The sequence below is a fragment of the Vulpes vulpes genome, chromosome 5, assembly GCF_048418805.1.
Source record: "Vulpes vulpes isolate BD-2025 chromosome 5, VulVul3, whole genome shotgun sequence".
NCBI classification, from domain to species: domain Eukaryota; kingdom Metazoa; phylum Chordata; class Mammalia; order Carnivora; family Canidae; genus Vulpes; species Vulpes vulpes.
The window spans coordinates 19972229-19993160 of NC_132784.1; the positions used below are offsets into that span (position 1 = coordinate 19972229).

At 39.1% G+C, this 20932-nt stretch overlaps 1 protein-coding gene across 2 annotated transcripts in view; it reads left to right on the plus strand.

Annotated features, from left to right (window-relative positions):
• The window catches only part of THSD7B (thrombospondin type 1 domain containing 7B), an 861577-nt gene that overhangs the window by 455483 nt on the left and 385162 nt on the right, over positions 1-20932 (plus strand). For both annotated transcript variants that reach the window (XM_072757643.1, XM_072757642.1), the window contains exons 8-10: positions 7593-7784; positions 9506-9740; positions 18204-18319. In XM_072757643.1, the coding sequence (XP_072613744.1) occupies positions 7593-7784; positions 9506-9740; positions 18204-18319 (543 nt within the window). The remainder of the gene's footprint in view (positions 1-7592; positions 7785-9505; positions 9741-18203; positions 18320-20932) is intronic.

The following is a 20932-nucleotide window of genomic DNA, read 5'->3' on the forward strand; positions in this document are numbered from 1 at the left end:
CTGTGGCAGAGAGTACTGTTTCTGTTTCTTTCTTTTATGGTGAATTCTTCCTTCTAGTCATTTTGCTCTCTGTAGACTGGCTGTATGAGCTGGCTGAGTCAAGAATATCAACCCCGTCCTAAGTAAATTCCACCCTAGATGATTCTGACAAGGTCAGAGACCAGAAAATGAAAAAGAAGTTCAGAACAAAATAAAACAAAAGACCACTAAAGTGAAAAACTTTAAAACAAAATAGTAAAAGAAAAGAAAAATCCCAAAGAAGAAGAAAAAATAAAAAGAATCAAAGAAAAGTAAAGAGGAAAAAGAGAAAAATGGGAAGAAGGGGTGTACTGGGAGATGGTGGTGGTAAAGAAGTGGTGGTGGAAAGAGAATGTAATTGATCTGAGAGGTCTAGAGGATGATCCTCTTGGTTAAGAGTCTATTTTATTCCGTATGTTTCAGCTCAGTCTCAAGTTTATGTAAACCAGCAATACTTGTAGAAAGCCCCAACATTGACCACCAAAACATAAACAAGATAAAAGAGGGGGGTAGAATGGGAATGAAGAGAGAATATAATCTCACAGAATGAACCAGCACAGTGTTCCACTTAGTTCTGGGTTTATGCTGGTCATGGTTTAGAAGGTATTAAGTTCGCCAGTGTAGAACAAAATGAGGCAGAGAAAACAAAAAACACAAAACAAAAATACATATCTTGTATATCTCCCAAAATTAAATTGAATATGTTGAAGGGAATCCAGAAGTGAAAAATATACGTAAGACCTATAATTGTAGAACTATGAAAGCAAAAAAGGAAAAAAAACTTAAAAATGAAGAGCTGGTAAAATATTGTAGTTAAGGTGGGAAAAGAGAAAAAAAATTGGAAATTTATAGTCTGATATAAAAAAGAGTTTTATTGGAAAAAGGAAAGAAAAAAAATTTTAAAAAGGGAGGGACCCTCTAGTGTATACTACATTCTCTGGCTATTGCCTGGGTCCTGGAGCTTCCCAGCCTGCTGGGTCCGGAGCTCGCCCTTCCCCTGTCCTTACAGCTGGTCCTCTGGGGGCGGGGCCTGCGGTGCTGCATCTCAGGTGTGCACCCCTGGGGGATGCCCCGCCCCTGCCAGGTGTCGGGCTCGGCGGGCGCCGTTGCCCCTCAGGCCCGTGTCCCCCGCCCCCCACCCCTCCCGGGTTCCCACCCGACCCCCGGCTTCCCCCGAGGCCCCGGGGTGCGCTCCAGCCCTGCCCCGAGATGGGCCGCGGTGGGGGTGCGCTCTCCCCCGCCCTCCTGCCGGCCTGCCCCACCCCTGCCGACGCCCTGGAGGCCTTTCCCTCCCGGGAGAGGAGGGCGGGGTGGAAAGTTCCCGCTTCCTGGGGGGCTGGGCCTGCCTGTCCCCAGGCTCTCCCCGCCCCCTCTGCCCGGCTCCCCGGGGGCCTCCCCCACTCGATTGTTGTTTATTTTTTCTCCACCTTCCCACCTTGTTAGAAGCGCAGACCCTTCTCTGGAGCGTTCCAGCTGTGCTCTCTTTACATCTCAGGTGGAGTTTGTAGGTGTTCAGGATGGTTTGAAAGTTATCCAGGTAAGTTGTGGGGCATTGAGCTGAGGACCCTACTCTCTTACTTTCCTCTTCCTATTTGGTCTTGTGTTCTCTCTCTTATTATACCATCTTTCCATTCTGAGCTTTTTTTCATCTACTTATCTTTTCCATTTTTGCAATATTCATCCCCACCCCAAGATGCAATTCCCAGATGACCAATGCCCACCCCTTTGGGCTTATCCCAATGTCACATTTGCTGATTAGCTGACAATGGATTGTGTGGAATCCCTTCTTTATGCTTTGGCTGCAGCTAAAAACAATGTCATGTGGAGTGCAGATGTGCAATAGGAGCCAGGAAGCAGGACACTATCATAGATAAGAATATAGTTGTAATATCTAGTAGATGTATTTTCTAGGCCAAATTCAGACACTTCCCAGCTATATAGCTTTGAGCAGGGTTTGTTTTTAACCTTCCTGTGTCTCAGGTGTACCAACGGTACCTAACAGATGATGTTATGCTTCATATTCAGTAAGCCACTACATTAATGTGGTTAGCACAGAGTATGATATGCTCTATGCTTTCTCAAATATAAGATGCTGATGTTATTTCATCACAGTTATTTTTGTTTTTAGGACCTTGACAATCTCTAATATCGGGTTTCTTCATCTCTCTATATGTGTCAAGTAGGTAGACAAATACATTTCGAATTGTGAGGTGAGTAAGCAGAAACAGTCATTGTATTGCTGGCACTGCATTGTTGCACACAGATTCTGCTTAGCCCTTAGCTTTTGTTTTATTTTTTATTGGCTTGAAATATAAACATTTCCTTAGCTGATTAGGGTCTCAGTCCAGAAGTGGCCAGGGGCTGCGTACCTTTAAGAAGGTAACATTTAAATTTAAAAATGAAATTAAGCACATGTCAATTCCAGTAAATCTGCTATGTACTATCGGTTGACATCTTACTCAGCTGTTGGCAAGCATTTAATCAACATTTATCGGCATTCTTTTCTGAGATTTAAATAGGACATAAAATTTTATGACATGTAGAGTATTTTCAATAACTGTTTCATTATTTTCCATAGATAGTATAATAGCATACAAGAGAAAATATCAATAAAGTACCCAGAGTGCATTATTTGAGAGAGAGCAAGATGGTTTGAAGTTTACATACTGACAAAATGTTGGTCTACTCTCCAATTATACTGTAGCTTTGTGAATAGCTGGGTTTCTCTTTTCTTCCTCCATTTTGTTTATAATCCTTTCTCTTCTCTACACATATTATAGGTCAGAAAACTAAGAATAGTAGTTGTTTATTCTATTGTTATAAAAGATAGATAGGGGCTCCTGTGTGCCTCAGTCCACTGAGTGTCCGACTCTTGATTTCAGCTCAGATCATGATCTCAGGGTTGTGAGGTCAAGCCCCTTGTTGGGCTCTGCACTCAGTGAGGAATCTACTTTAGATTCTCCCTCTTCCTCTGCCCCTTCCCCCTACACTTGCTCTCTCTCCTTCTCTCTCTAAAATAAATAAATAAATCTTTAAAAATACAAAAGATAGATGGTACTTCACAATATTAAATTCGAATTCCTTAGAGGTCATAAAACAATGTTATAGGATGTAGCATATGGCATAGGTATAGTTTAAATACCAGTTTGCTGCAGGAAGCCCAAATTCTGATAGCTTATTAGCATTAAATTTACATGGTGGCTTGACCAGTAGCCACAGAGTCTACATGAGCTCTTTATACTTTAGTATTTTAACTGGAAAAAGAAACATTTTCAGGGAATTGTGACTGAATTCAAATGTCAGGAATCTTTCTTTCATCTAAGTACTTTTGCTTTTAGCTGGGAATGGGTAGACAGGAGGACAGTAGTGTGAGCTATGGCCAAGACCTAGTCATCTGGCCATCTATGCCATAGTCCCCAGAGTCACAAACAAAACTGAATGATGAATATGACCCTGAAATTTTGCTCTTAGACATATACTGAAAATAATTGAAAACAAGTACTCAGACATGTATATATATAAACATGTGCATAGCAGCACTATTCACAGTAGCCAAAAGAATGGATGAATGAATTGTGGTATATGCATACAATGCAATATTATTCCATCATAAAAGGAATAAAGTAGTGTATGTGGTACAACATGGGTGGACCTGCAAAGTATTATGGTAAGTGAAAAAAGCCAGACACAAAAGATCAGAAATTATATGATTCCATTGATATGAAATACTCAAAATAGATAAATCTGTAGAGACAGAACATAGCTTGGTGCCTACCAGAGTCTGAGGTGAGAGGGTAATATGGAGAAAATGCTTAGTGGGTAAAGGGTTTTATTCAGAGTGATGAAAATGTTTTGAAACTAGGTAGAGGTGGTGGTTGCACAACATTGTGGTTTACTAAATGTTACTGAAGTGTTTACTCTAAAACGGTTAATTTAATATAATGTGAATTTCATCTTGTTAAATTATTAAAAAAAATACTGAGTGGCCACATTGAAGCAGCATCATATTCCATGTTCTAAGTCACAATTGGTTTAAATAAGTCTACTCTATGAGGAGAGAATGTGGAGTTTGTCATTATTGATCCTAGGGAGGCTGATGAGGGCTGGAAGCAATTTCACAGTCTTCTTGAAAGATGAATTCAATTTCCCTCTTAAATATATTCTATTTTATTATGACATTAGATTATCAGAGCTTGTGAAAATCACTTTTAATGGCTACGTTTCTGTCCCATGTGCCACTTTATTTTCCATGCTTGCCTGAGATTTCAGTTGGTCTCATTGATCCATCTGAGAAAATGAAAACAGGAAAGTATAAACACTCTTCTTTTGAGATGGATTCTCTCTGTACAATGGGAAGATAATTATACTGATGTAGATGGGCAGATGAGGTTATTCAGGCTCAAGTGCTTTATTTTTGGCTCTTAATGGTTTAGATTCACCAGTCATATAAATAAAATGATCTGGATAATTATAAATAGTTTTTATAGTTTATGTGAACCCACCTGTGAAGCTGTTGGTTGTTATTTGTACACATATATGAGTGGCAAAGCAAGTGTTTTCCATGGCTGTGACATAAATCTCTAGATTTTTCGGATAAAGAAGACCATTAGGTTTTTGTTGCATATATCTTTGCAAACTTTTTTTTAAAGCTTTGTATATATTAAGAGTCCTCCATGTGCTAGATGCCTTGCTATGTAGGTCACATAAATGATTTATAATCCTTAGAATATCCCTGAAATGTCTTATTTCTTTATTACAAATAATTGAGGTTCAAATAAGTGATGTATTCAGGAGGATATATGGTGCTAGCATTCTCCTTTATTTTTTTTTATTATTATTATTTTTTTGGGATTCACCTTTAGACACTTGACAGCTAGGATACTCTGTGTAGCTCACTCACAAATTACAGACCCTGCTTATGACTAGTGGTTTGGTTTCCCTAAAGAAAATCTCATCTGTTTGCTCACATGTCTGAATTAACCTGTATAGACAAGCTATCAAAATGTTGGTGGGAATTGACATTCAACTGCTCTGAGGAAATAGGTATATCAGTTTATACGAAAGCTTAGGTTTTAAAAAGCATTTGAGCTCCTGACATGAATACTGAGGGTACCGAATGGTGGCTGGGAAGGATGTTAAATTTGGGTCATGGCAAACTTGAGCAATGGGAATTTAAAGAAGGGAGAAAGATGACAGAACTTGTGTGTCCATCTAAGTCATTCAGAACTTTATGTCACATCACTCTTCCAATGTGGGTTTTCTCTTCTCATGCACCTTCCCTATTATCTCTTAAATACATTGTATTTTCCTACCACCGTACTTTTATTAATACTTTCATTGCCTGAAGTACCCTCTTTCATTGCCACCAAGTTTTTACCTTTCTATTTTTTCTGTGTTGAAAGCCTTTTACTATCATGCTAGTCTCCAGAGGACCCTCTATTCCCTGAGCTACTACAGAATTTTCTGTCTGAGACACACCTTTGCAACTTGGCATTTGCTTTCGGACTAAGTTTCTTTTGTATATGTTTGTATCTTATCTCTTATGAATCGTGAACTTGGAGGAGGTAAATAGTATCTTCACCAATTTTTGCCCCATCATACATCTTGGATATAGTACTTGCTCAACAAATAGATCTCAATTGTTTTATCACTCTTGAAGGAAGGGTTTTCTAAAAACATTAATGAAAATATCACTTATAGGAGACATTCTTGTCAAAAAAGAATTGTCATTGGTCAAATAAGGCTGAAAACCACTACCCACCATTTCCACCCAGGGAAATTTACATTATACATTGGCATTTTCAACACTAAGTATTTCTTCAATAGGAAACCAGTTTTACTGCTTTAACTCAGTACTCACAGCTTTCTCCCACTTTTTTTGTAAGAGCCCCACTAATCCCTGTTATTCCTCAGAAATGTCATTTGCAAAACACTGCTTTAGAGTATTTTGTATAAGAATTGTGTTAATAGTATTCACAAATGTGGAAATTAACTTTTGATTAGATGCAGATTGGGCATTTGTTTGGTCTCCTTGCTTCCGGACTTGGAAAGCACTACCCTTCGGCTGTATCGGGGTGTGTGTGTGAGAGACAGAGAATATCTGTGTGCGTGTGTTTATGTGTGTAACATATAGTGTGGACTCAACCTGAAAATAGATTAAGACTGAAAAGAGAATGATTGGAACTGGTCTTTCAGCTTGATTATCTGCTAGAATCTCTATTACTTCTCATAATATGCTTGAAAAGTTTTATTTGTACCTCAGGGGCAATGAGCCTGGCCTCATTTGCAAATATGAATGCAGATATTAACAGTGTACTGTCTTCTCCTCCAGGCAGTCTTGCTCACTGTCGGCTGGTTTTATTTACTTCCTCAGCAAAGGAATATCCATCTCCTTGGAATTAGACACAGTGTGGTTAATGGGAAAAGCAGAAGTTTTGGAGTCAGAAAGTTTTAATTTCATTCCCAACTCAGGCCTGTGTGCCCTGAGCAAGTTTTCCCTTCCAGAAATGCTGACTCCTCATCTATAGAACAAAATGGATTAAATCTGTCTCTAAGCGCTTCTTACGAGGATGGTGCCTGGCACAAAGGAGATGCCCCATAAAAACTAGTCCCCTTTGTAGTTATTTTTTGTGTCAAGCATATTATGACAGGAGAATTCCATGGGCTTAAAGTCACACAGACGAAACTGCCTTTCCTATAGATGCCATTACTATTATCTGTAAAGAGTAACACTAGAATTCTAAGAATAGTGAGTAAATAACCTAAAAGAGGATTTTTTAAAATTATTGTAGTTAGAGATAGAGAAAAGTTACTTAGAAATGATCCCCTTAGTCTTGACATCTGTCCATTGTAAAACAAAACTAACCCCCATTATTTTATATATATAATTATTTTGGTTTGAGTAGTTCATCAGATCATTCAGAGGGGGAATAATAAATATTTTAGGAAAAATTTCAGATGGGCTTTCAACCTTTGTGTCCACATTATATAATTTTAACCAGAAGTCCCTTTCATTGTGATTTGGGATTATTTACCACTATGTACAAATAGAACAAAAGTATCATCATGTGATAAACTTGTTTAAAGTTATGTTTATGGAGGTAAAAGCATCCAATAGGTAATTAGAATGATTTAATTCCTTATGGCATCGAATAGAATGTTCAACATAAATTGAGGTTTTCGGGCCAACAGACTACTCTGGCCTCTGTTTTGTGGAAAACATATACTTATTATACATGGTTGTCAATAGCACGTCAATCATGTCTATCTCTAGCCATCCATGGCTAAATTGTTCCTGGAAAAAGTCCACTTTGTCCCTGCGAAGGTTGACAAATGAGAGTTTTGCTGTGGTATCTACCTTTCTAAATGCCAAATGATCTCCTGGCAGGTTTGCTTGACATAAATATTATGAATTGCTGAAGAAACCATCATTTTTCACACTTTATTGGTTTAGACACCGGGTGAAGTCTTCTCCGCTAAACTGAAGTAATAGAGGAAGCAACGAACCTAAATGTTCCTTGGACTGTCCTCAATTGTGCATTAATCAGTATCTGTCTCGATCTGGTTGATTACAGGAGAAGATGTATCAGGGAGTCTCTGCCCAGCATCCCCTCCTCCTGAAAGGATGGCTTGTGAAATTCCCTGCCGAATGGATTGTGTGCTGAGTGAATGGACAGAGTGGTCATCCTGTTCCCAGTCTTGTTCAAACAAAAACTCGGATGGGAAACAGACCAGGTCAAGGACTATCCTGGCATTGGCTGGAGAAGGTGAGTAATAGTAAAGGGTTCAATAGTGGAGTCTATTGCTAAATTATTATTATTTTTTCTAGTAGGCAGTTGAGAAAGTCGTATTGTGGATGTAGCCACATATGGATGATAGCTCTATTGCCTGAATAAGAATTAAGTTTCATTTCCATGTATGCCTTTGTCTAAAATCCTCTAGTTTATCTAGAATGGATCCCATATCTAAAGGAATTGCCTTAGCCCAACCCCATGTATAGGCCATGGCAGTCAGATGGATGTTATTTTTCATTATACTTTCTTGAGGGGAAAAAAAACAAAACAAAGTTTGATTGACACATATCCAGCTTCAGGTAGCTCATACATTTGGGAATATAATTGAAATATATCTGGTAAAAACAGCTCCAAATTAGAAATCAAGAGACATGGCTCTTAACTAGGAACTGCCACTAACATCGGCCTGATTTCCTGTTCTGTCATGCTGGCATGTTGTGAGAGGGAAGAAGATGAAGGCTCTGAAAATGGCTTTGAAGGAGCTAAAATGTGCTATGGAAATGTAAACGGGTGACATCAGAACAAATTGGAGGAGCAGCTGTTTCTATCATTTACAGTGATGGTCTCTGTCCCCAAACGCGCATGTCCTTTCTTTCAGGCTCTCCCTTGGCTTCCTCTGCCAATGGCTCAGTTAGAACAGCAGGGGGTGTGGCCCCTGGCTGTGAGGAGCTCCTTTTGAAACAAGATTCTGTTCTGTGATCCTGAAAAATGGGGCCAGGGTCAAGATGAATGAAGATTTTCATATTCTTAAAGTGCAGTTGCTTCCCACTCTTGTCTTTTATATTTCTGGAAGGAGAAAAAAGTCAGTAGAATTTAATGGGAAAAAATAACAAGAATAACAAAACCAAGGTCACAAATCTTTTTGAGCATTTGGCCCACTGAATAAAACATCATAGGGTGGAAGAGTGGGGGAAAAATCAATACTTTAGATAAATGCCAGTTTTACATGGATATAAAAATATGAAAGAAAAGACAGTAATGAAATTTGATTGTCTGACTCACCCAAGAGTGTAAGGATGCACATCTGTCTGGTTTCCCTGCCAGTGGATAACACATTGTCAGATATTATTTCAGAGTTTAAGGCTGGGCTCTCTTCTGCCAAACTTTAAGAAATACTTCTGGACTTCTCAAATTGCAGTAGAATGTATTGGTTGATGGAGGATGGCTGTCTTAAAATGATTCTCTGAGAAAAATAATGCTGTCTTAGGAAAAAGGTGCCATATATAGGTAATGTGAGTATAAATGCATATGTTTGACCTAATATCACTTCAAGGTCATGGACTACTACATGTAACTGGCTAATTTATGTAGTCATCATGTTACTAAAATAAAAGCAGATTTATTTGGAGTTTATCGCAGAGATACATGATCTGAAGGTGGGAAATAGAATCTGGTTTTATTGTTGATTTTAGTTTTGATTTAATCAATATGTGCTGCTGCCTATTACTTAAGAGGGAAAAGTGAAATATATTGTCCTTAGATTGTTACTCAGGACAAAAGGACCATGGCCCCAGAGTGGGCAGAAAGGTACAGAGGCTCAGGCCTTTGGAATCCTGTGTCAAAAACACCATTTTTTTGGACCATTAAAACAGCAAAAATAACAAAATTAAGAACGACAAAATGACAGAAACATGGTAATAACAAACAGCAACAACTATGTCTTTTTTTTTTTTTTTTTTTTTTGATTTTCGCAGGTGGAAAACCATGTCCTCCTAGTCAGGCCCTCCAAGAGTATCGTTCATGCAATGACCATTCCTGTATGCAGCTCTATTGGGAGACATTGCCTTGGGGCCCCTGTTCTGAAGACACATTGGTAACTGCCCTTAATGCAACCATTGGCTGGAATGGAGAGGCTACCTGTGGTGTGGGCATTCAGACACGGAGGGTCTTCTGTGTCAAGAGTCACGTGGGACAAGTGATGACAAAAAGGTATCACCGATAATTTATTGAAAAATGCATATGATTATTGGATAGTTGAGTATTTTTAGTCAAAAACATTTATCAAGCAACGAATATGCTTCAGTGTATGCTAGAGGGAAAAAGTGTTGTTTCTTTTGAGTCTTAAAGACTAGAAAATCTCTCTCAGAAACAAAGGTAGAAACTGTTATAATATGGATCGTTAGTAAAGTTACAATACATGCATTAGTTCATGGAAAGTAAACGTGGCCCACAAATACTGAATCCGTTTAAGTAATCAAACATTTTCTCAACCTTGTCTCAGTATTTTTGGCTTTTTTTAGATCATGTAAGGACTAGGACAATGTGAAGGTACATCCTCCACTTTGAAAGTATGGGGTTGTGGTACATTTTTGTTAGGTTCCATTGATCTTTTATGCCTGTTCATGCCTGTAACTAGGTTGCAATCTCATACATGTTAGACTCTGCACATTAAGATATAATTTCTTTTAAAGATTGTATTTATTTATTCATGAGAGACACACAGAGAGAGGCAGAGACATAGGCAGAGGGAGAAGCAGGCTCCATGCAAGGAGCCTGATGTGGGACTCGATCCTGGAACTCCGGGATCACGCCCTGGGCTAAAGGCAAACACCCAACCTCTGAGCCACCCAGGTGTCCCTGAAGATATAAATTACAAAACAAGACAAAAAAATCAGTAGGATAATTTGGACATGGGAACTAGGTTATAGAGATCAAAAAGGGTCAGAGTCAGTTGCAAGTGATAGGGGAAAAGGAGTAATCAAGCAGAAACTCAGCTGTGGGAGTTTTATCTCTTGACCAATTGAGGAGACACGGCTTTTCCTCTGTCCTTGTGGGAAGCCTCATGGAAAAGAAGATGTAAGGGACCTAGGAAGTATACAGTGACTGGGTAACTGTCCTGTCTGTGCTGATTTCCTAGTGGATGTGTTTCAACTAGTCTCCTCCTTATGGTAGAAACCTCCCCTCACTGCCTCCCTCCCCCTACCGCCCCCCCTCCCCCCACAGCAGTGATACATCACCAGGATGCACATGCTCAGGGTGTTTTGTCTAGTATCACAAACAAGGCAACTTAGAGCTCTGCCCCAGGAATTTCCCAGTTGGGAAAACGAAACCCTCTCTTCTTTCTATTCATGAGGCTCTAAGTATATGAATTGACAGTTGCCCCAGACATGGTCCTGGAAGAAAAAGCAGGCAAGGACAGTGGAAGTGATGCTCAGAAAGAAACAGAAACTAAAGCAGAACATGTCCTTGGCAGCATCAGGCCCTGGTCCTGTCCGGCTAAGTATGCCCCTACCCTTCCTGGCAACATTTGCTCTTCCACCTAATTTAATCCAATTTGTGTTGCTGTCCTGGGCAACTCAAACAGCTGATTGATTTCACCTTGGGGCACTTTGATACTAGGCTCTGGGTCTTATCCACACTGGTGTGGAAACTATAAAAGCTGTGTAAGGAAAGGCATAGGAGCTAGTTAAGAGAAGTGAACGGCTGAGGGCAAAGTAGTGCAGACTGACCAGATACACATGTTGGAGGGTCCGATGTGCAGATCGTTCTGCAAATGCAAGTGAAGATGATATGACTTGAAGTGAAGCACAGTCCAGGAGACCTCATCTCTCTCTCCTCCAAGGGTGGCTTTCTAGAGGGCTGGAGTTGGATGTTCTTAATTGCTGCAACCCCAGACTTAAGCACAATGTCTGGCATTTTGTGTACCTTAAATGACCTCGGAATTCATGAATGAGGGGCACCTGGGTGGTGCAGTTGGTTAAGCATCTGCTTTCAGCTCAGATCATGATCCCAGGGTTCTGGAATTGAGCTCCATATCAGACTCCCTGCTCAGTGGGAAGCCTGTTTCTCCTTTCCCTCTGCCCTTCCCCCTGCTTGTGTTCTCTTTCTCTAACTTTCTCTCTCTCTCTGTGTCAAATAAATAAAATCTTAAAAAAAAAAAAAGGAATTCATGAATGAACTAGATTTATGTGTAGGAAGCCTATAGGGTTCAACCAGGGTTGGATATGAATTGCAGAGTACTGAGAAAAGCTGATGTCTATCCTTTGTTCAAGAAACATTACTTTATTTACCATCATACATTTTGGCAAAGGGGACAATACATATGACTAGATCATATGTATTACCTGCTACTCTTATTAATTCGTAGATGTTATTTCTGCGTTAGACCTGACTCTACATTGCTTGTGCTGTGAACAATGTGGACATACCAAATGTGGAATACCAAATTATGTCAGTTGTGTTTTGCAACTTGCCCAGTGTGCGTAGCACTACATGGACTGATTGAATCAATGGTAGTTATAGCCAGACATGGACAATATGTTTTCCATATCACCTGGCTCAGGTGAAAATCTATTTCACCTGGTTATGAAAATCCTAGAAGGCTTATGAAGCTATTATGCAGACATGAGAACTCCTTTTATCTTGGGAAGGATTGAAGCTTTGATAATGTTCATTTTTATGATGTAAATTTTCAGCTGCTTAAAAAAGATGCATGGAATATTAGCTTGAATATACAAATAAAATTAAATATGGCTTAGGTATAGTAGTAAACTCTCCATAAAATGCAGCAAACTATTACTCCTTATCATGATGTGAAATTTTTGTATGCCTGATGTCTGATCTTCTCCCTGACACAAAACTTTTCAGCTCTTAATCGGGACAAGAAAAGTCCACTTGATATGAGTATGGTTTGTTTATTTCTTAGCAAAGGGATATTAGAATTGAGAGTGGTACCAAATAAATTGTAACATAAAGGCCTATTTGGACCGTTATGTTCAAGAAGCCTGTTTTCTATTCTTATAATTACTTCAAATGACAGGTGATTTTTTTTTGTTTCTTTGTTTGTTTATTGTTGTTGTTGTTTTCTTTGTAAAAGCCCGAGCACATAAATGTTGTTATTGTGAATACCATCCAGTTTTGCTCAGTTTACCGTCACAGAAAAATGAATTGCACAGATGTCTTAACACACACACACACACACACACACAAACACACAGATATTGCTAATTACTTTTTACACTGCTAATGAGGCTGGAGACTGAATTCTTACTGTATGTAGTCAAACAACTCTGCTAAATATGAGGCGTCTGAATTGACTTTAGGAAAATTAATTAAAAATTTATAGGTTAAGGAGATTAATTGAACTAAGAAGTTAATACCTAGTGTCCATGAAGCACATAGTGAGATAATGAAACTATTAGCAGTAGAAAATATCCTTTGCTCTGCCCTTTCAAAAAATATATATTTTTTGGTTCTTTTTATGTGAAAGCTATGGCAGTGGAGAAAGATTCCCTGCCATTTGTGAAGTCCTCAGGGTGGGAGTGGAAACAGAAAAGGAGGAGGGAACATCCTAAAGAAGGAGGGGCCTTCAGGGTACAGAGAAAGAAGCATGTCTCCACGGAATGGATGAGCTGATATAATGTACTTTATCTCCAAGCTGACTGCACTGGGAGGCAGAGTTCCTTGCAAGTTCTTGCTTCCCTGGGTTGGTGTTTGGTTTCTATGCAATTGTATAGGTTAGAATGTTACCATTGTTTGAGTAATAGAACTGATCATATCAGAAAATGAGAACCAGCCAGGGCACAAGGGGAACAGAAGTGAGAGCTTATTGGGATAGTTCTGGGGTTTTGTTTGGTCTTGTTTCACTATTCATTGTTTTTTTTTTTTTCAGTTGCAGTGTACAAAGAATTAAAAAAAAAAAAAAAAGATTAAAAACACACAATTCAAAGCCTTCCAAAAGTCCTGATAAGGCACTTTCTGCCTTTAGTGTGAAAACACCTGGCATTGTGTGAGATACAATAAAACAGGGCTCCGTTTAAACGTTTAATGTTGACAAAGTTGGCAGGTTTGCCCCACCTAGCTGAGTGAGACGTATGTTGGTTCTGGGTCAGGGTACTGATCAAAGAAATGGAGCATTGTCTCTGCATCTTGATTATGGAGGCATAACTGGAAAATGGCAGGTCTCTGTAGCTCAGTTTGATGCATTTCAGCACAGGGTTTATAAGGAGCTAAAGGCTGTGGGGCGACAATGAGATAATAGTTATGGAACATTCCAGTGCTGGTCCAGGGAAATATATGTGCCGAAATGAAATACATTCATCCTTTTATTGAGAGCACTGCCTATCTTGGATCAGAGTGTTATGTGAAATTAGGTATAAATTATGACAAAAGCCAAGGGGCCATACTTTGTTTACTAACTAAAAAGTGAATTCATATGTTTCCCGGTGTTAAGGCTTTAATTTTATTTTGGAAATGGCTGGATAAATTAGCCTAATATCCCCAGGGATTTTTTTTTGTCTTCAGGCTCCAATAACATTGAATACTATTCAATCATTCACTTACTGTTATTAAATATTTACACTGAGCTTAAAATATGGCACTTTGAAGATATAAGATGGAATCCATCATTAAAAATTAGTCTATGTATTGTGCATGCATACACAGGCACACAGACCTACACACACAAGAAAACAGCATGAAAGTTGTCGAAAAACCTTTTTTGGTCAATGTCAATGCAACAATACAGAAAATAAACCTTAGAGTTTTTAGAAACGGAAGGCATGTTTATTGCTAATGGGCAAAGAGAGTATTTTTGAAGACTAAGAAGAAACTTATGAAAGTAAGAAATGTGATGATTCTTGAAGGAGTAGACATCATGTAAATAGAAGGGAAGAGAAGTTGAACCCCTAGAGAAAGGGTCAACCTTACTGGCAAAAGAAATGAACCAAAAAAACAGTTTTCACTGACAGGAGAATATTTGGCTCCTATCAGACCAGAAATCATGTTCCAGGAAAGCCCTTGGTTAGTGGCCTCTATAAAAACAATATAACCTGAGCTTGATCTTTGCAACAGAGGAGATGATACTGTTTCTCTCTTATGGTCTTAAGGGAAGAACACACAGAGAGAAAGGGGCTGTATTTTGAAAAGCTGACATTATGCCCAGGAAGTATTTAGTGTGAGTGATGCTAATTAAGGGTAAATCAAGTAGACAATATCCTTTCCCTAAGAGAGATTAACACCTACTCCTAATTGAAGTGAGCAAAATCCCTACAGGATCAGCCTTCCTCTCCAGAAAGCCTAAAGCCAGTGCCATAAATGCTTCTAAGCTATTTTGCCAAAGGTCCAGTGAATGTGAAGTGGCTGGTTGGTGCAGGGACCCTGCTGCCCCACTGAGCACACAGGAAGCTGGTATTGCTCAAGTCACACTTTCATTTCCAGCCATACACCAGGCCCTGTTGGAGACAAGTTACCATAAACAGCAGCTCAATTTAATTTTAGTAGCCCTCAGAGTAGGAATAAAGGACTTGGGAATGATTTTAGCGTTTTTTTGCTATCTCTAGTAAGGTATGACATAAATTTTCCTTACCCGAATAGCTTAAGTAACACTAGATTCTCACAAACACACTCTTCTTTCTTTCCATTGTTTTATTGATCTCTTTGATAGCGTTTCTGTGTATATTAAGTATGATTAATATTAATGTCACCAAGAGTTAATTTATTGAGCATTCTTTTTCTGTGAGTACATACACTTCCCATTTCAACTTTTTTTTTTTTTTTTTTTTTTACTTATTTATGATAGTCACAGAGAGAGAGAGAGAGAGAGAGGCAGAGACACAGGCAGAGGGAGAAGCAGGCTCCATGCACCGGGAGCCCGACGTGGGATTCGATCCCGGATCTCCGGGATCGCGCCCTGGGCCAAAGGCAGGCACCAAACCGCTGCGCCACCCAGGGATCCCCAACTTATTTTTTTTTTTTTAATTGTATTTATTTACTTGGGAGACAGAGCCCAAGCAGTGGGGAGTGGCAGAGGGAGAGGGAGAAGCAGACTCCCTGCTAATCAGGGAGCCTGTTTCGGGGCTTGATCCCAGGACCCCGGGATAATGACCTGAGCTGAAAGGAGACCCTTAATTGACTGAGCCACCCAGGTGCCTCCTTTTCACCTTATTTTTATCCAACTTTTATACACTCCATAAAAGAAGTAAAATAATACAGAGAGATTAATGATGGCAACCGATAGGTCCCATCTATCTCCTGCTGCATTTAGTATCCTACATCTCAAACACAACCACAGCCACTTTTTAACAGTTATTCTGTGTTCTCTCTCTCTCTCTCTCTGTGTGTTTACTGGGCAAAACTTCACTTGGATCACAAATCATAACAACATGCAAGGAGATACATAATACATAACAAAGAGAAGCCTGATGCTCACAGCCCTGCTCCCACCCACCCACTCTACCTCCTGTCCTGCCACTGGCGGCCACTATGTTAGTTTATTTCTTTCCATTGTATCTTTATGTCAATATAAGCAAGCACAAGTGTATATTCTTCTTCCTCCTCCCTTTCTGTTTACCTCTTAACTCTAAATGATACATTTTTTCACAGAACTTTCATACATCTCTTCACTTATCAATCTAAAATACCCATTGCAGGGTGCCTGGGTGGCTCAATCAGTTAAGTGTCTGTCTTCAGGTCAGGTCGATCCCAGGGTCCTGGTATAGAAGCTGGTGTCTGTGTCCCTGCTCAGCAAGGAGTCTGCTTTGCCCTCTACCTCTACTCTCTTGTCCCCCATCATGCTCTCTCTCTCTCAAATAAATAAATAAAATCTTTTTAAGAAGTTAAGAAAATAGTAAAATGCCCATCCCTTGATTCCCTCTTGTAAAAGCAATGAACCTTAGCTCGTTTACACTAATTCCTGTCTCGATTCCCAGATTGTTGGTTTTCTGTTGGTAGGTTACATTAGTACTTTTGATTAATCTTTTTAGAACTTTATTCTTTTTTCAATTATATTTACATCATTTATATTTAGCTTACCTGCTTTGTCAAATAAAGACATCTAAGCCTTCACTGTGTCTCCCTCTCCTCCTCCCCACCCCTGCTTTGTCCAATCTGTCTTCACCTGATGGTGGCACGAGTGGTGTCCTGTACATTCTGTTCCACGGTCAAGTTCAGTCTTCCATGTTTGGCTTACATATTGTTTTTAAAGTTTTGAAACTAGGAAAATGTTTTAATTTTGATAACTATCTAAATTGATGAGAACTGATGTCAGACAGATTCTTGGATGACCAATTTTTCTTCTTCTTCTTCTACATCCATTATTGTCTTCTCTTACTTTTTCTTGGTGTTTGAAAACTGGACAACCTCTGTGTTTGCATGTTGGTCATTTTGTAAACCATTGTTGGACTTTTCATCTGAACTGGCATCCTTTCATCAGCTCTGTGTTGTTTTTAAATTCATCATATCTTCATTAATTTCATCTCCTCTGTTTTCTATTCTCTCCTTCCAGAAGATCTGCTGATTGTCTGAATTTGCTACACTGGTATTTTTTTTTCTATCATAATTTATCTCAAATGGTCTGTCTGTCTCCGTGTGGCTTTTGGTCCATTACTGATTATTTCAGTGCCTTAGTTTATCATGTGAAAATGAAGGTTATAATGCCTCTTATTTTGTCATTAGGAATAAATGGAAGAAGGTAGCCAAAGCCCTTATGCAGCGCTGCCTACTTATTACCAGAGCTCGTGCTGTGAAGTTTTACCCACACTGCATTTATATGCTTTATGAAGAACTCCTTGGGAACAGAATTTAAAATGCAAATATATGTTGCTGAGTGCTTTCCTGTTTTTCTTTTTGGCATATCACTGTTTTAGAAGATAATCAATGTAGTTTTAGCCCTCTGTGTTCATAAAACAAGTAAGTAGGCAAGAAAACAAACAAAAGCTTGATTGCCATTTTCTGAGATTTTAGTTCTTCCAAGTGATTCTGAATCAATTGACTGTAGTATTTTCCTCCCAAGTGTGAGCATTCATTATCAGAAAAAAAAAAAAAAAAAAAACAGAACTGGAGTATTTCTCTTGTTAATGCTAGTATGCTAGTTAGTATATTTGACATTTGCCATCTGTCATATTTTTCTTACTCCAGCTCATCAATCCACATTTTCTAAAGAGATACCTGCCAATTGTTTAAGTATTCTAAAATTCTGTTCATTATCCAAGACGTAGAGTATATGTAAGTGGTTTTCAATGATTTTTGTTTCCCAATATGTCCATGTATTGCCTTGTATTTTCCTATTCCTTTTGTAGAATATCACTGATTTGATATATTATCCTGAATAAAATGCTTTTCAAAAAATATATCGGATATGTTCATTCTGAAAAAAATAAATCAAACGTCATTTGAATTGATGCTCATGGTGACACTTTCTTGTGAAGGCATTGCCTTTCATTAGTTTCAGGAATTGCTCTTCTCCTGGACTACTGAAAAGTATTTTGGTCTCTAGGTCAAGAGAGCTGAAGTTGCCTTTGGCTCTGTCCCTGGCTGGGAGCCCTTGGGCTCTCTCTTCCTCATCTTAAAACGAACAACAGGGCCTCAATGTTTTCTGTTCTGAAATCCTACAGTTCTCTGCTAAACCACTTACTTCTTCCAGGAGGCATTGATATTGTCTCTTCACATTGACAGGTGTCCAGATTCGACCCGGCCCGAAACAGTACGCCCTTGTCTTCTTCCCTGCAAAAAAGACTGTATTGTGACAGCTTTCAGTGAGTGGACGCCCTGCCCGAGGTCGTGCCAACCAGGTCGGTGCATTCAGTTTGTATTGCTTTACTTTCTAAGCACCTGATTTGTTTTCCCCAATGCTAAATAAATGAGAGATTATAGAATGGGAGCATCTTTCTTTTCCATTTGCATGTCCCCCTGGGAAACAAGGTTGGTAAAATTTGTAAATGAAGTCTTGGATTTCCAGATCTATCAGGACTGGGCAGGGAAAACATACTCAGTTACTGTATGTCATAATTTCACTGGCATGCATTGCAGGAGTGCTCATCCTCTGGGAACCCTGTTGTGGTGTTTTAAATAGCCATTCATATGTGGTTCCTTATAAAGCCTCATCACCAACAGGTTCTTGTGGCTCCTGTGTGCTCGGAGTCTGACTGTAGACATCTATATTAGATTATAGGGCCTTAAGCACTGTGCTTACATCACTGAAAATACAAGCTTATGGAAGAAAGAGGATAAATATGTAAAAAGCATTGAATAGGTACAGGAATTGACAATAGAAGATTTGTGTTTTTTTACTATTAATGGTGATACTTTATATACCTGGGTGTCATTGGAGGGCAGTGATCCAGGATACTTAATACCTAAGTCCTAAAAAATCACCCAGGAGCACTTTGTAAAATGACCCTCTTTCTTAAAACAGGTCTTTCCCTCCATACTTATTGCACTCCCTCTAATGAGCTAGTCCAAGTGGAGATACAAGTACTCCTGGTCCAAAAGCTCCATTGCCATCTAAAACCTAGAATTAATAATCTGGTTCTTCTCCCATAGTTTTCTACCCTAGCCTTGGCCCTGTGGATCTTACCATCACCACAGTAAGAAAAGGCAAATCCAGAAAAGGAAGGATACATAGAATTGTAACCCTAGTGCCCAGAGTAAATTGGGTTTCATCCAGCCATCCTTGCCATCTCTGGGTAGTCATGCCTTCTCAAGCAGGACAAGGCTGTACTAGCCTCTCCTGGAAGAAGGAGCAAAGAAGTACAGATGCAGTCCTGGGAGGAGAGAACCTGCCCCAGAGACTGAGAGCATTCACACATCTCCTTGGGAAATTCTATCACTGTGCATCTAGGATCCCCCAAATGTTCTTTGGCTCACACATCATTAAGGGTATGATGTGAAATTATGACCAACATTGATATAGACTTGCCTGATAGCCCCTCCTGCCCCCCCCCCCCCCCCCAACGATTGGCAAAGGGATAGTGATGGATAGAAAAGATTGTCATTATCAGTGTCTTATATTGCAGTGCTGGGGAACCTGCATAAGGCTTTCATAACCATGCCATTTCATCTTCTTAATGATCTTCTGTTACAGAATTAATATAGTATCCAGTGAGCTTTCTTATGGGTAGTATTAAAATAAATATTTTGTATATGAAAGAGCTTTGATAATTACAGTGGAATATTTTTTTGGTCTTTGGGGTATAAAATAACAGTCTCTTCCAGAAACTTTTCCAAACTCATTTTCCTGAGTGGGGATATAAAGTAAGTAAACTGAATGAACCAGGTTTATCCAGTAACCAGAGTAATGTCACTTCCAGACAGAGTGGGACAGAAAAGCTATGATCTCTCTGAACCATTTGAAAGACAGGAGGCTGACTAAGGAGGCTGACTTTTGGAATTTTAATGGTTATGTACTTGAAAAATATTCAAAGATAAATGAAGATAAATATTGGGAAAATGCAAGAAAACAAAATAACCTATGATTATGGAGTTTTGAGATTCAGCTTTAACTTTTAGTTTCTTCCTCACGAGAAATTAGCATAATTCCTCTCTTGAGTGATTATAAGAAAGGAAAGACTGAATTAAAATAATACCCCACTGGCAGCCAGATATTGGTGTTGGAGCTGTCAGGGTCCCCTGACACTGAGGGAGGCCTATTAGTTTTGTTGAGCCAGTGCACCCTAGTGGCCAGAGATTACTTTGGCTACTGCTCTTGCTCAATACCGCTCATGTATTCGACATTCAAGAAAATTCTCTGCTGCCTGAGAGTCTTCCAGCACTGGCTAAGGATGGAGGAATCATAGAGCATGTGAAATAATTGCTCTTCTAGCAATTTTAAATTTTACTTCAATTTTCAGAGATTCAATTAGTTATTTAAATGGTTGGCATCGTAATGAAAATAGTTCTAAGCCTCTGTGGTCTTTTTTTTTGCCTCCAATTTTTCAAGCCTAGATAATTCTTTTCACAGCCTGGCAGCCAGGGGACCTGGAGGAGCAAAGATTCAATTTTCAGATTTATACCAACTTTCCATTTCAATCCTATTTACCCTCATGTTTAGTTTATACCTTGGGACCAATATATTATTAAATAACCATGGGTTAATTAGGGTGACTATGAGAGGAAGGAGAATACTGAAGGAAATTGTACCTCTAAACCTGTGGTTCTCAGACTTTATTGTTGCCACATCACCTGGAAGCATTATTAAAATGCAGATTTTCAGCTCCATAGCTAGAAATTTTGATTCAGTAACTATGGCATGGTCCCCAAAAATGTGAGTTGTAAGTAGCTACCCCTGAATGGTAATGCAGTTTCCTTTTCATGATTAATAAAAATAGATCCATGTACAAACACAGTTTGAACTCTAAACATATGACCTGTTTTTCAGCTTCTTCAATGCATTGTGTTTTTCCAGG